The following is a 15,782-nucleotide window of genomic DNA, read 5'->3' as shown; positions in this document are numbered from 1 at the left end:
CATGAGGCTGCTTCACTGAAAGGGATTCCACCAAAGTTCACTTGAGAATGATTTTTTTTTTTCCTTCATCAAGACGAGAAATAAGGAAATACTTTCTGAAAAATAAAATATTTTGGAGGAATTCCCCTTTTCAAAGTTTTGCGGTGACAAGGAGTGCAATCCTGTGTTGTGAAAGACACTCTGACATCTTTACTGCATCTTCACTACAGTGAAACCTCTGCGGGTGGAAACACACCTGAAGATTTCATGTTTTCAAACTCTAATTTGCTTTTTATTTTTGGGAAACAAAAAGATTCATACCTCCCTAATGTTGGCTTACATTACCTATAGTAGCAGGTTAGTTTAGCATAGCTCATATATGGGACGCAGGTCGCTAGCTTTCCTATATCGAAAGGTCACAAAACCAGCAAGTTTTTAATTATTTTGTTAAGTCGGATTAACAACCAAAGCATGTGCCAAAAAACCTTCCTTAAGTCCTACAACTACCGGAAAATGGCCAGTCGTAGGCAGCGGGTTGAAAATGGTTCAAATTTTAGAAGAGTCATGCGTGCTCCCTCATCGACCAATCAAAATCAAGAAGGGGCGGGACGTCTGGTATCAACTATGTCAACAACAATGGCGGATTTCCAGATGTAGAGCTGCTGCTAATGCCAGGATACGATTCCTTTCATTGTTTTCATGCTTTCTTTGTAAAAATTTCCGTAAATAAAAGCAAATATGAAGCATACAGAGCAATTTAAAACAGACTAAACGGCCACTACCAAGAGAAGCGGAAGTGCCGCCAGACAACTTTGGTAACCTAGCAACAGAAAGCGCCGGTTAGCAACGCTCTGAAATTGAGTGAACTGCCAGCGCTAAAAACAAGTAGAGCTGCAGATTCAGGAGAGTTTCTACGAGCAAATACTTACACATTATGGGGTTGTTATTAGTTGAACTCAGTGCCCCCAGCCTAAACATAGTTTGGCACATGATTCAGTATAAAACCACATTGTGTCATTTTTACATTTCCATTTTTAGACGTGTTAATTAGTACGTTTTAGAGGTTTTCTTTGTGACCTTTTTACACAGCCAAGCTAGACAGTTTCCCCGGTTTAAGCTAATTATGCTAAGCTAACGGGCTTTGTAATTAGCATACAGACACAAAAGTGGTATCAAAGTGTATTTCCCAAACTATCAAACTACTCCTTTATAAAATCTCTGGTGTGTTTCCACGCAACTACATTAGAGGATTTCATCTCTAAATTACTGCATATTATTAAACCTTTTGTTCTTTCCAACAAAAGAAAATTTTACATATAAAAAAAAATACAAATACAATTCAAGAAATGAGAAGACCTGTTTGATCTCAGCCCCAAATCTCTGGAAGTGTTTCTCTTTTCTTTTTGCAGGGACTTTCTGAAATGTGTCAGTATTTAAAACATCAGATTCAATTTGCTTCAAGGTACACATAAATAACAAGGCATATTCTAAACATTTCCAATTCACCCTTTAACTTTATCTTCAGAAGCTACAGTTTTAAGCTCATGTTTGATTCATGTTGAAGAGAATTTGCAGCTTTAACATTTTGACTTCAGTTTCATGAGGGCGAGTCGTTAAAAACCTAAACTCTCCCTCTTTTATGAGAAGATTTCACATTTTTCCACACAGACCGATAAGATTGTCACATTAACAGAAGATGGTGCAGAAATCATATTGCTCCACAACTGATGCTCCACAACCAATAAACTAATAAATAAATAAATAGATGTGAAAGCGGATGATTCCTCTAGTTTTTTTTTGGTCAAAGGCTGTTTGATGATGCAGAGAGGCTCAGGTTCTGTACAGGCTGTTGTTTTCTTTCTCTAACTGGACATTTGAATGATCATTTATGCCGCTGAGTAATTCTAAAACATGTTCGCCTCAACTACACGGGCTGCAGTGCCAAAAAAGCATCCCTTACTTCTGAGAATCAATCTTTCCACACTGCACAGAGTTGGCTCTGCTTGACTCTGCTTGATTTGAACTTTCTCTATGTAGTTTTCCACTGCAAAAAGTACCTGCTAATTATCGGATGGGGTCTTAACTGATCTTCACAGCAATGAATCTCGGTATACGTTAGGCCGCCAAGGATGCACCTGATGGATCCTTTGTGGCCCAGGAAAAGGAGACATCTGAAGGAGCCTTCAAAAATGGGACAGCCTTCAACGCGCCGCTGTGACGCAATAGAGACTTCCGGCGCCGACGCGAGTGGCAGCCTCTCCAGTGCCTAAATTTCCCTTGGGATCAATGAAGTATCTCCTATCTCTAGCCTTCAAAGGATGCAGCCCCTGAATTGGGACACAGCTTTTATCTCACTAGGTGACAAAAATCCTTCATCTGATCTTCATCTGAGTGTAAACACACTATACATTAAGGAGGAGCAGGTACTAGCCACAACTTTTGCAGGTGGAAAACCAAAAGAAAAAGTTTCCAAGCAGGACGAGTCGAGCCGTACCGTGCAGTGAAAAGTGTTTTCATCCAGTTACAGGGCAAGGATCACCCTCCTCCTCCCTCACTGCACCACCACTGCTCCTAACAACCATAACTCATTATTGCTTTTATGTTATTAATACATAACTAATGGGACACAACTCTTGTCTCTGAAAACTCAAAATACTTCACAGTCAGACTCCAGCATGAATGACAAAAAGGGTCCAAACTTTAAAGAACAAAAAACGACTGCCTAGTGTTTCTCCCTTCGGGTTCTTTCTGCTTCAACAAAGACGGACTCCAGTTTGTGGGAAGAGACACGACACGGACGTTTGCTGGTGTATTCAGGATGTAGCAAGTCACAAATTCTTTGGAGTTTCATTCGATAAGCCGAGATGACGGAGCCTGCGGGGGGGGGTTTATGCACTGTCCCGTCGCAGGATGCAATGTTTTCACACACTCTCTTTAAATCCGCACACACACACACACACACACACACACACACACACACACACACACACACACTCGCTGCCTTTCTCAATGCAACTCATCAGAAACACAGTTGGCACAGATTATCAAAATAAATACCCTGGAAGCTTGGCACTATGCAAAAGAAACTTCACATTTTGGAAAGAAATCTTATAAAAAACTATTGAATAATCTCAGTCTACTCCACGTTTTCGGTTTAGTCCTCACTATTACTTATATACTATATGCTGATGAAGGTCACACCAGTGTCGTAAACCTCTGAATGACTTGACTACCACTGAAACAATATAGCTCCTATTCAAATAGACTTTTTTTTGCACAAACGTACATCGAAATGAAGTATCTAACATCTATGGGACTATAGATAGTGCTGTTGTCTGGTATGCATCTCTTTATAGTGCCTCTGTATTTTTTCCTCCTCTCTCTTCTTTCAAACAATCAGTTCTTTTTTTAACCCAGAAACTAAAACTCTTTCAGCTCTGGGACAGATAAGAAGTTCCTTTCTTTGATCCCACCTCAGACAGATAATTTGTGATCCGTGTGGACGTCTGTCAGGGCAGATTACCTCACAGGTGTCCCCCCAGGATGCTGGTGACAGCCTGGTCCAGTGAAGGGCCTGACGTGGCCCTGGTCGGGGCTGCAGAGGGGCCCTGCAGGCGCTGAAGCTCCAGGATGCTGTCGATGGCACTCTGTAGATGTTCACTGAGCATGTTGTCCTCTTGGAGGGGGGGTGGAGGGGGAGGTGGAGGCGGGCTGAAGCGCTGCTCCGGCACAGGCGACGCTTCCAACCTGAAGCATTTCAGTTTTGGGGCGCTGACATCTCTCAACTCGAAGCAGCCAGCCTCTGGCATAGAAAGAGCATTTTTGGGGGCTTTTATTTTGGAATCGGGTGCTGTCTGTGGGACTTCCTCTGCGGGGTCACAAGCTCCGTTTGAGACCTCCTCGTCCTGCTGAGGATGCTGCGACGCTCCGTTTGGTGCCTGAGAGTGGCGATCGTTCACAGCCCCGCCCCCGTTGGTCAGCTGACCCGTGTGGTCCCTCTTGAGTCCGGGGTCGCAGGCCGAGTTGTGGACCACCTTACGGGAGCCGGACTCCTGCTTGATGGTGAGCCTGAGGGCCCCGCGGGAGCTGGAGCGGTACGTCTTCAGGCCCGGGGGCCGGTCGGACAGTCTGGTCCAGGCTGGGGGGGAGGAGGGGCTGTCAGAGGAGCAGGAGTGGGAGGGGCCGGAGGAGGAGGAGGAAGAGGAGGAGGAGGAAGGGCCATGGGGGGAAAACGCTGATGAAGCCAAGGCCATCATAAAGGACTCTGGGGGAGAGCAACAATATTAAACATCACTCATTTTGCTGACAGAGGACAAAACACAAACAACCCTTTAAGTCTCGTCAGAGCCAGAAAGATTTCAGACACAGCGAAAGTTTGTTCTTATAAAAGACACGAGGCGCTGGAGCCCAATTTAAAGACTGGTTTATATGTTATGGTGTTTTATTTAATGCTAAAGTTACTAAAGGGTAAATATAGGGTGAAACTGGAGACTTGTACATCCTGCTGTGGATGAGGATTAACATGTTCTGACTGCTCCTCTTCTTTTTCTTTTTATCATGCACTCTTTCTGCAAATGAAACATAGAAATGTGAGGGCTCTTCTTAGGTGGCACCAACTATCACTGTGTATTTGTGCAATAATTGATGAACTAATTCACTTCCATGTTTTAATGTCCCACGGTCCACCAGCAGCCGAGTCTGACATTTAACCGCTTTCAACAGCTTCATTCCCCCTTTTTTCCAACTTTTTAATTAACATCACAACCCGGCTTTAATTTGCTCTTAACCCCTCTCATGTAATTTTCTCGTCATCATGCAGAGTCTTTCTCAGCACGACCCCGCTCCACATTTACACAGCTTAATTACACGTTCACACCTGGGAGCTGCTCTGAGCAAATATGGAGGTTAAGTGCCGCGCTCCGAGGCACCGCCGAATTAGTTTGGGAAAAAAGAAACGAGAGAGCGTCACTAATTCACTTTTCTGTCTCAGTGCTGGGACACACACACAGAAACACACACACACACACACACACATAATAAAATATGTGGTGAAGCTGGTTCTGCTTTCTGCCGGGTCACTGACCTGGGTCTCTGCGGACTCTCCGTCTGTCCTCCACTAAAGCGCTTCGTTCCGCCTGGAGGAAGAGACGCTCCAGCATCACCATCTCTGCTGACGGACTCTCCTGCTGTGGAGACCAGTGCACATCCCATCACACACACACACAAAGACACACAGCTTCAGAGCCTGCTTCAAACGGTGAAAACAAGTCTTTACGCCCTTCAGAAGTGGTAGAGCTTATAGATACGTGTGCATTTAAGCAGAGTTTGTTACCTGAGCTTCTCTAACCAGTAGCTGCCTGTATTTGTTCACCATGTCCTTGGTACGTTTCAGCAGGAAACCGGACACGCTGTCAAACTCCTGGTCCACTGTGGGAAGACAAACATCCTCAAAATCCTATCCCAAAAGTGATCCTTATCGCACCACTACAAACTTCCAGTATAAATTATCAAAACATTTGAAATGCCTGTCTTTCTGTTCGATCCAGAAGTGGTTGCCAAATGGTGCATTTATCCACAGTGAGATAACAACCTGCTCACTAAACATTATCTCGCTTATTACACGGCTTTTTACTTTGACACAATACATTCATTTGGAAATGATTTCATTAATTTGAACATAATTATATTTCCGTTTAAAAATAGTCCGTCACACTCACAGTGAGAGCTGCGTCCGCAGTCTGAAGCCTTTTTAAAATGAGCTAACGAAGCTAATACTACTCATCTCAAGTAAGACATGAGAGCAGCACCTGATGGAGGTTTTCTGTCTCGTCTCTGTCGGAGTCTGTTCACATTTTCTCCTCCATTCACCGTCTTTAAACACCGCCGTCTCCCACACTGTGTTCTGTTTAATGTTTACTTCCTGTGCCGTCTTCAGTTTGTAGATCTCTCTGTCGTAGCTTCAGTTTTTGCATTGTTAAGCCTTCATTACGGTTTTCGTCTCTTTTCTTTTTTCCCCTCTGTCATCAGACTGACGTAAAATTAACCCGACTTCTTTCACAGGAAAGAAATGATTACAGTTAGTCCTGCAGACTACGTTATTAGAGCCGCAGCCCTAGCAACGGTCTGTTCTTCATAGCAACGGTCTGTTATTGAGAAATAGCGGACCTCGGAATGTCGTAATTAACCAATCAGAATCAAGTATTTAACCCAGCCGTGTAATACAAAAGATCTGTAATCCATGGAGTGAGAGTTGGATGAAAACTTTTCTCTCATGAAAGCAGTAAAAGTCTCCTAGCCAGGAGGGTAGCAGAGGCTGTGACACTTTGCTGCATTGGTTTACGTCACTCCATTATATCTATATTTGGAGGACGTGGAGTTGGACTGTTGGTTGCTTAAACTTTAGGAAATCAACATTTTATAGACCTAATGAATAATCCCTTAATTAAGGAACAAATGAGCAGATTAATAGCTAATGAGAATAACTAGTAGTTGCAGAACTAGTAGTTTGATATCCACGCCTGGCACTTACCTAAACTGAAGTCATCCTGAGTGGGCAGGTGACCTGCGCAGGTGTGGTACGGCAGCAGGCGTCTGACAGCGTCCTTCAGCGTGGAGAAGGCCGGGCCGGTGAAGGAGGTCTGGACCGCTCTGTGGTCCAAACAAATCTGCTGCTGGAATCTGAAGAACACAACCAGAACTGTCAGCCTGAGCTGCTATAACACGCAGAAGACTCTTTCTTTGGTGAGTCTTGTGTTTCTTTGCTGTAGAGGGAGACGTTAATAGTAGCATTAAAAGAACCAGTGAAAAGGAGACCTGGATTAAAAACATTACTGAGGGATCAGACTTAATCCAGCAGACGGTTAATACATGATCTGCCTGATTCTTACTGAGGTAAGAAAGCCTCTTTGTACAACATCATATCCAGCTGTATGACAATGACATCCTGAATAAGCCATCATGTTTCAAATAAAACCGAAGGTTAGCTTTAACAGCTTAGAGTGATTATTTCTGAAGTTAAAATCCTTCACTTTTAATCCTTCTCTTCGTTATTAAAAGGCTCTTTATCTATTTCCTTGTGACCTTCAAATCCTTTTGAACTTAGTTAACAGTTCTCTGGTTAAACTTGTCAAGTATATATAAGCTATAGTATATATACAAGTATATATATAAGTATACTACACTGGAAGAGTACGATAAAGAGACACCAACTGATGTTTTCAAATGATTGTTAAATATTTGTGATCATTATAGCAAAAAGCAAATTACAAGAGCTGAGGTGAGTCAAAGAAGAAATACTGCAGCCTAAAATTAAGTAACATTGATGCAACAGTGCATGAGGGGGTCATTGTACATTACAGTACATTAACAAGAAAAAAAGAAGAAGAAAAAACAATTATTCTTGAGAAAAAAACCCCCCTCAAATTTCAAAGAAAAGTTCCTAACACTAGGTAATCATCTTCACCTAACGTGGCCTTTTTGATACGCTGTTGCGTGTTCTCTATTTCACGGTTTCATCCTCTGACATTAAAGTCTAACAGCCCGAGCTGCGGCGCTCTTCTTACCTGTGCCGGCGCATTGCTGGTGTGAGCCTCTCCTCTCTCTGCTGCTCCGGCGGCGCTGCCAGCTGGCAGACGGAGAGCGTTTTGGAGGAGATCAAAGAAAGAGACAGGGGTGCATTTTTAAGTCATTAATTATATGTTTGCTGCATTTACCAAAAAATCATTTCAAAGCCTGCCAATTCAGTTTAATCCACAGAGGACTCATTACAGAGATTTTCAGTGATAAACTAAATACACAATATAATAGTGCTGAAAGGATTAGTCTGTTGATCATTCAGTAAGGCTAAAGGAAACTTTTCTGATGATTTTCTTTGGTTTTAAATTGTTGGTCAGACAAAAAAAGACACTTAAATATGTCATTCAGGACTCTGGGACTTTACGACAAGTTATATTAGAACTACACTGGCTGCTTTATACAACAAATGGATTAGCAGCTCTTTTACAAAATAATTAACTTTATTAGTAATAAAAATGATCTTTGAATCAAGTGCTTAAAGCTCCTGTGACGAACTTTAAGTTTGTGTGGGTTTGGCGCCACTGTGGGCAAAGTCGGACCCCTTATCTCTCTGCTGATTTTGTCCTGTAAGTGGTAGTTATTAACAAAACATGTCATCCTGCTTTCTTTAATAGTCATATGTATCACGCACTTTAAATTCTTGCCCTGGAAAATGTAAACAAATAATTAATCTTGTCGCTGATGGTCTGGTTTGCTTTTGTAGCTCATTCAGAGTCATCAGAATTAATTTCAGTCTGTTTCATAACCAGCAAAAAAACCCTCACAGGAGCTTTAATATAATATATAATGTAAATATAATACAAACATAAACATATACGTGGGAAGAATAAATATATATATATTCATTTTACATTCTGTTGTTTGGATTTTAAGCAAACTTTTGTAATTCCATTCAAGACTTAAAAAAACATGTTGTATTTCTTTATCCTTAAAGGAATAATAAACAAAGATAAAATATAGACTTTTACAAATATAATATAATATAAATCCTCACTTATGGGCCTCTATACCTGTGTGTTGGTGAGTGTGTGTGCTGACCCTTGTGAGACCCTTCCCTCTGCAGCTATTCTGTTGTTTTGCTTTGCACGGGACGTTTTCAGGAGGGGCGCTGTCGTGGTTCCCTGAGCCAATCACAGCGTACAGGTGAGCGTGGGAGCGGTTCAGATTAGCAACTGGGCCGCATTCAGACCGGCGAACATCGCGAAAGAGCGATGCAGAGTTGGACCGTCTTTCTGTTGGACAGGTAGGTGCCTCAAACCAAACCGCCGGTTAGCTTTGCGCTAGCATGCTAACAGCTCACATGAGCGAGAAGCTAACTGACGGTTAGCATGCTAGCGCAACGGTAACCGTGATGCTGTCGGTGTTAGCTCAGCGGGCTGGGCGTATCGCACGAGAGAGTGAGAATGTGTTTGAAATGCCGTACTATATAGGACATACTACATGCTGTATACTGCATACTGCGTGGCAGTATGCTACGCCAGGCGGAAGTAAACAATAACCGCCGCTTCTTTAGCTATAGCGCCCCCTTCTGCTGGAATGCTGCTGCTGTCCGTCATTTCAACTGCCGCTGTGATGTTCCAGCGCTTTGCATTGTGGGATACAATAGGCGAGGTAGACTGGTCCGATGCATACTGGAGACTTTCTCCCAATCAGTACAACATCCGAATATTTTTGGCATACTGCACATTTTGCTTTTGTTTGCATACTACAAACTACATTTTGGTCATATCAGAACGTCCTGTTAGTAGAGAATGGCATTTTGAACACAGCATGAGAGTGAGCTTCTGGGGACGAAGAGCCCAGGAGGACGGGCCCAGTTTGAATATGTTGTTGACAAAATACAAGGAAAAAACCTACTTATTAAACCTTTGCACTGAATCGATCTGAGTTTGTTCTCACCTTGGTGCTGGTCTGCTGGCTCGTCTGGGTGGGGGCGCCCTCTCTGGGAGGTGGGGGCCCCTGAACCTGGAGACCTGGGGCTGCAGGAGAGGGTGGATGGACATCGAGAGTAAACGCTTTACTCTCCACGACCAAGGCAGCTGTTGGCTCTGAAAAGGGACAAAATGGTGTCAGAGGTGATGATGATGGTCGTGTTTCAGATCATGATGAGTTAAAATATGTGAGCGGTGATATCAGTGATAAAAGAATTATGAATATATGACTAGAAACTGACTGTTGTGTGTGTGCTGTTGGACAGCGGGCTCGTCTCCTCCTTTGCAGAGACTTGCAGGTGCAGCCGTGGGATCAGACTGCTGCTGAGGCACCGGGACTCGCAGAGTGGGCGGGCTGTCCTGGACCGAGGACGGAGGCTGGGAGACAGAGGACTGGACCTGGTCCTGGTCCTGGGCAAACAAGGCCTGTGAGAGCTGGACCTGATGAGGGCCCTGGTACTGGACCTGTGGCTCGATGCGAGGCGGGGGAGCTGTGATTTGAGCGGCTGAGCTCTCAGGTGCAGCAGGGGGGGAGAAAGTAGATGGAGCTGGTCTCTCGTCGTCCTGGACAGGAGCGGGGGAGCAGATCAGCGGCGTGTCCTCTGGGTCTGAGTGCAGCGGAGAATCCTCCACACACTGGTCAGACAGCACAGAGCGGGAGTCCTGACCAGAGACTGCATGAGTCTGTGTTTGGGTCTCTCTCTCATCAGTGACAGGGGAGGGAAGTGACTCCATCGGGACCACCGGGAGAGCTCCCACCAACAACTCAGACGTGAGAGGAGAACTAAGTGCTTGCTGTGGAAGAAAGGACAAAGACACAAGATGAAAAAGTTAGATTTGTGTATCTACCTCTGAACTCTGTGTGACTTTGCATTTAAACTTGCTATACAATAATTTAGAATGTGCAAAATGGAAAATCAAGAGTTACACCCGGAGCCAACCGTGGACGTCTCACATGCAGCACTGTCTGGATATCTGGGAAGTGTGCTCCTGCAATTACAGTTTATCGCCAACGAATCGAAACTGAAATCTTCGAGATTACAACTTTAAAGTTATAGTGTCAGAGATAAAGAGCTGTAATGTACTCAGAATCAAGAGCTGTGTCTGTGCAATGAGCGCTTTAGTCCAGAAGCACTTCTCCGTTGGTCTGTGGTTTGTTTCCCCCTGCCATCACACAGAGGATTTGTCTTGTGGTCAGGGGGACAAAAGAGTTCCTGAGTCTATCAGTGGAGCAGGACTGGGACAGCAGTCAGCCGCTGAGCACACTCCTCAGCCTGCTGAATGTGCTGTGCGGAGGGTGCTGGGCGTTCTCAAGTAGATCAGAGTGAAATCTCAAAGAAAGAAATCAGGGCTCAACTGGATCGCTGTGTGATTTTGAACTGACACACAGCTGGTGCAACAAGATGCTGAGTTTACGTTTAACTTTGACCCTTAATGGCAGCATGTTTACTTCTTTAACTACTGTGTTGTACTTCCTGTGGGACTCATGCAGTTTTTTCACTTTTAAAACTGTATTTCTTTCTGGTATGACAAAGATTGCAGCTAATAGTTTTGTTACTTTTGTTGTTTGTTAATTCATATCTCTTGTTTACAGTCTCGTCTTTACACAGTTTAAGATTATAACTCAAAGTGTGCACGTTAAACCTGCCGCAAAGCTGCATCACTACACACATATTTTGAGCCAAAGAACATCAAACAAATATAAACCAGCAAATATTTCTTCACCAGTGAGTTACAGTCACAGGAGGGGTAAATTGTTGAAGCTGACCTGTTGCAGATGTTGCATAAAGGCCTCGTTCTGACTCAGGGAGTGGGTCGCCTCCTCCACTGCTTGGTTCATGTCCGCTGGGGGCATCAGGAGTTTAGGGATTTCCACAGCTGGATCGGGGACAAGAGGAGGTTCAGGAGGAGGCTGCAGGACTGTGACTACAGGAGGATGGGAGGACTGCAGCCCTGCAGAGGGCTGCTGCACCGAGACCTGCTGGAGGACATGTCCGTACGGCTGTAAGAGAAGAAACAGACAACAGAGGGTTGGGTTTAAGGAAGGTTTAAAGGATTATAAAAGTATAAATATATACCGTGATAAAAGATTTGACAGAGTTGAGGCTCACCTGTGGTAGCTGGTGGAAGGTCTCCTCTGAGCTGCTCCTCTCCTCCTGCACGGCTCTCTCTGGCAGCAGCACCACAGAGGCCTGCTGGAGGCTGAGCTGTCCGTCTGTCACTGCGTTCTGAGGAGCCGGGGCAGCGAAAGGAAGACCCTGAACCACCGAGGGGCCGTTAAGGATCGAGATGGAAGTGAGATCAGGAGGAAGCACCCCTGAACTGTTGATCAGGGTGATGTGGTTTCCAAGAGCGGGACTGTGGACCAGAGTGGCACGCTGCCCCTGCCCTCCTGCAGTGTAGGCTCCTGCCAGCTGTGCCGGCATCTGGAAGACAGTAGGAGGCGCTGACTGCAGCTGCAAAGGTCCGGAAAGCACAGTGGCCGGGCGGAGCGCTAGCTGCCCTGTAGGGGTGGTGAAGACGGGGCTAAAGTTCAGCTGTCTTTGGGGCACAGTGAGGATCTGAGAGCCATCTACGAGCTGCCCGGGGGAGGGGGTCAGGCTGTGGACCGAGGGGCAGTGGTGACTGGGGGTCAGCAGAGGACGAGCTGCACTGGCAGGCTGAGCAAGCGTAACCGGGCACTGGCCTGGAAGAAGGAACTGGTTTTGGCCTTGGAAGAGTCCCTGAGGCTGGAGCACAAAGGAGCCGCCCTGGTTGACCAGCTGCAGGCTGAGCGGTTTGTGGAGCTGCTGGGGGGGCTGCGTTGGGGGGGCTGCAGGTTTGGGGCCTGGAGGTTGTGAGAGTAAAATATTTGGTGAGGCAGTACCAGGGACAAACGTAAGGCCTGGAGTGTGTTTCTGCCCAGAAGGTTTGGGGCTGATCTGAACCAGCCGGGGCTGGATGCTGATGGGCAACTTGGGTTGGATGGGGAGGGGGGCTCGCTGCAGGACGATGCCCGGAGCTGCTGCTGCTCTAAGGGTAGGGGTGATGAGAGGACGGCTGGTCAGACTGGGAACAGCCTTGTGGATGATCATGCTGGATGCCTGGGCAGGACTCAGAGAGAAGGAGGTCTCTGGGGAGGCAGCAGGGAACACGTTTCCAGGCAGGAGCCCCATCAGCTGAGCGGGGGTGGCAGGTTTTAGAGAAGGGCAGCCCGGCCCCACAGCCAGGAGAGAGGGTTGAGGGGGCTCCACTGCTGCCTGGGTGTCTCTGGGCAGCGCCGCGGTGATCTGGGGTAATGTCACAGACTTCGGTATGAACGGTACGGTGGGTGGAGAGAGGAGGGGGGCGGGGGAGTACAGGGACAGGCTGTCCCCAGGCAGACCTGCCTCCAGGGCCATGGTCTGCTCTGTGATCTCAGCCTCCTGCAGGCTCTGCTGCAGGATATCACACGCCACCTCGGCCTCCTCCGCTTCCTCCACCTCTCCCTTCTTTGCCTCAAATCCAGCCTCCACAGGTGTCCCGCCCTGCACCACCTGTGGGTCTTCCCCTCCCTCTGGCGATGACAGGAGGGCCTCCTCCAGGAAGGACAGATCCACACACCCAGGCGGAGGCGTGCCTGGGGAATCCCTACCATCTCCCAGCAGAGAGACGGGGCTCTGGAGGAGGAAACAGCGGGAGAGAGAAAAAGAGACGTACAGAGAACGGGATGGAGGAGAGGGAGGGAGGGGAGAGAGGGAGTGAAAAGGAGGGGAGAAACGTGTGATTAGCAGGAGTTAACAGGAAGCAGTTTCAGGCACAGAGGAGAGAAAAAATCATCCTCCTGGGGGACATGCAGGTTGTTGTGACGCTGCAGGCTGTGGATCCAGACACTCACCGGGGCGTCTGTGAAGAGGGAGGGCTCCCCAGAGGAGGAGTTAATGAGCAGGTCTTCAGTCTGCAGCTGGTGGGATGAAATCAGACCATCTTAGATTGGGCTCGCAAAGTCGCAGTGAAACAAGCATGCAGCATTACATTATGACTTCATTCACACCGTCGGCCCTCCTCCACACATCTCGCACCACCGTGTGCCAAGAAATATTCCCATCTGGAATTTATCATTTGCACTATTGATTTTCTTCTGGAGTCCCTCTCTATCTAACACTCTTTTGTTACCTCATTGGTCCCATGAAGGAAGTCGTTCAGGGCTTGGGGGTCACTGTGAAGACAAAGAGAAGATCACAACCAAAAACTACAACAAATAAAAGTTCAAGCTTTAGTGGAATCAAAATCTTAAATAGAGCTTCAGTCCACTTTATTTAAGTAAGAAGTGAAAAGACCCACCACAAAACATCAAGTAGACAAGTCCCATCTTCATCCTCCATGTCAACTGCGAGGAAGAGGACAAACAAATGCGTTACACACATTTTTACTGCAGCTGTTGATTATTTCATGATTATTTTGTTTCGCATTTTCTTGCTTTATTGATGAAAGAGCAGCTGAATTGTGTCGGGAAAGGCGAGGGTGAGCGAGAGGAGATGACAGGCGGCAAAGAGCCTGGGTTGGAATCAAACTTGTGGTAAGGACTCAGCCTTGATACCTGGGACGCAGGCTCTACCAAGTGGAGACTTAGAACAACATTATTGATAATTGATGTATTTATTAATCCAAAGAAATGTAATTTACACTGATCTGAAAACAAAAGAGGGAAATCATAGCATTTTGGAGTCTGGAAGCTGCATCTGCACCTTGCCCGGCCGCAACTTAGATGATTAATAATTTAAAAAAGACATTTTTATTTCTGACTGTTGTCTAGACAAGTTCTTCTCAACCCCATGACCCCTTAAAATAAAGTCAGAAGCCAGAAAAGGTGAAAGAAGCAAAAACTAGAGATTTGATAAGAAAATGTTGTGTTAAAGGCATCAGATCCTTCAAGTTTGTGGATCCTATAAAACATGAGAAGGATGACAGGATAGAGCATTTTAACCATAAAACGACGAAGCAATTTGCCATCATTGCACCTCAAGTAGACGCCTCACTGCCATTCAAACACACCAAACAACCTGAACCCCTCTTCCTCCCTCCTCCACGAGTCCACAGGAGCACAACATGGACCTACTTCATATGTGAGAGGCCCCATACAGAGCGGTCGAGCTGAGTTCTGCTGGTGGCCTCATGGGAAGTCGTGGCTGAGCTTCAGTGTCTGGAGGCGGCGGAGGGATGCCAGGCCGGGGCGGCGGGACAGAGACGGGTCCTCCTCCCTCTGCTGGAGCATCTCTGCGGTCCTCAGTGTGCGGGTGGAGAGGCTGGAGGCACAAACACACCACCACATGCTGTCAGGTCACATGAGGTTATACCAACAGCCAAAAACACATTTCAAATCAATACGATATGATTCATGGGTCTCTGCTCTGAGGGCTGAAATCTTTGACTACTAATCGTCATATTTGTATTTTCTCACACTATTGATCATGCCTGAGGCTGATGAGGAAAATGGGAGCTATTGTTGTGGCTATCACAGACATGAGAGGCAAATCTGCTGTAAATAGACGGCTCCCCCTGCGCCTTGGATGTGACTTGTCCTCTCTCCTCATGGCTGGAGAGAAAAAAAGCAAGGTGGTGCAAGCCAATTACGTTACTCACTATTTTCTGCTCATTTTCCAGGAGGGTAACCTTAAAAAACAAAAAGACAAACCTCCCTCTCCGGTCCTGCTGCTGACATATTCTTGTTTACAACCAGAGAACCGCATTAACACCCTCCAGGTACCGCAGCGCCCAATGAAATCCACGCAAACGACCCTCATCTAAACCTGCAGCGGCAAGTGCATGCTATTCTCTCTCAACAACACGAGCACCAGGATGCATTTGTAGGTTACGTAAGGTGAATGTGTGTTCATGTGAAATCAATGTCCCAGACGATGCAGGATGCAGAGCCGCCGCTGCTGCTCCTGCTGCTATTTTTCTACATTTTGTTCATTATTTGGTCTCCCTGAGTGGGACCCGCGGCAGCTGACGCCTGCTGTAAATCATATCGCGGTAACAAAAGATGCCGTGTGTTAAAATATCATCTCCACGCAGCCAGCCGCGAGCGAGTCCCTCACCGATGAGCCATCAGAGTAAATTCCGCAATTGAGAAAAAACACAAGCAAGAGGAGGAGAGAAAAAAACTCACCCCTTCTTTGTGGTTTATTGTCCTGTCAAGCGGGCCTCTGCGCCATCGATTCTCACTCAGTGGTCTTTTCAGATGCTAAAAGGAGGAGAGGGGAGGGGAGGGGGAGGTGGAGGGGGTAGGGTAGGGTGGGATGGAGGAGGAGGAGGAGGAGGAGGAAGGGGGGGTAC

General features: G+C 46.4%; 1 protein-coding gene across 1 annotated transcript; it reads right to left on the bottom strand.

The window, feature by feature from the left end:
• Window positions 1–3,503: 3,503 nt before the first annotated feature.
• Window positions 3,504–15,627, bottom strand: LOC138591714 (BRD4-interacting chromatin-remodeling complex-associated protein). Its single transcript, XM_069662385.1, has 14 exons — window positions 15,616–15,627; window positions 14,563–14,749; window positions 13,788–13,833; window positions 13,620–13,662; window positions 13,342–13,407; window positions 11,597–13,123; window positions 11,254–11,487; window positions 9,728–10,280; window positions 9,454–9,602; window positions 7,542–7,603; window positions 6,509–6,657; window positions 5,312–5,406; window positions 5,063–5,165; window positions 3,504–4,243 (listed from the first exon to the last, which is right to left on the bottom strand). The coding sequence occupies exons 3-14, from the start codon at window positions 13,826–13,828 to the stop codon at window positions 3,504–3,506; spliced, it is 3,762 nt and encodes a 1,253-aa protein (XP_069518486.1). The 5' UTR covers window positions 13,829–13,833; window positions 14,563–14,749; window positions 15,616–15,627.
• Window positions 15,628–15,782: the final 155 nt, after the last annotated feature.

Source organism: Semicossyphus pulcher, unplaced genomic scaffold (genome assembly GCF_022749685.1).
Source record: "Semicossyphus pulcher isolate SPU_LCO1_2020_fin unplaced genomic scaffold, fSemPul1.0.p SCAF_14, whole genome shotgun sequence".
NCBI lineage: Eukaryota > Metazoa > Chordata > Actinopteri > Labriformes > Labridae > Semicossyphus > Semicossyphus pulcher.
This window is presented reverse-complemented; position numbering and strand designations above follow the sequence as displayed.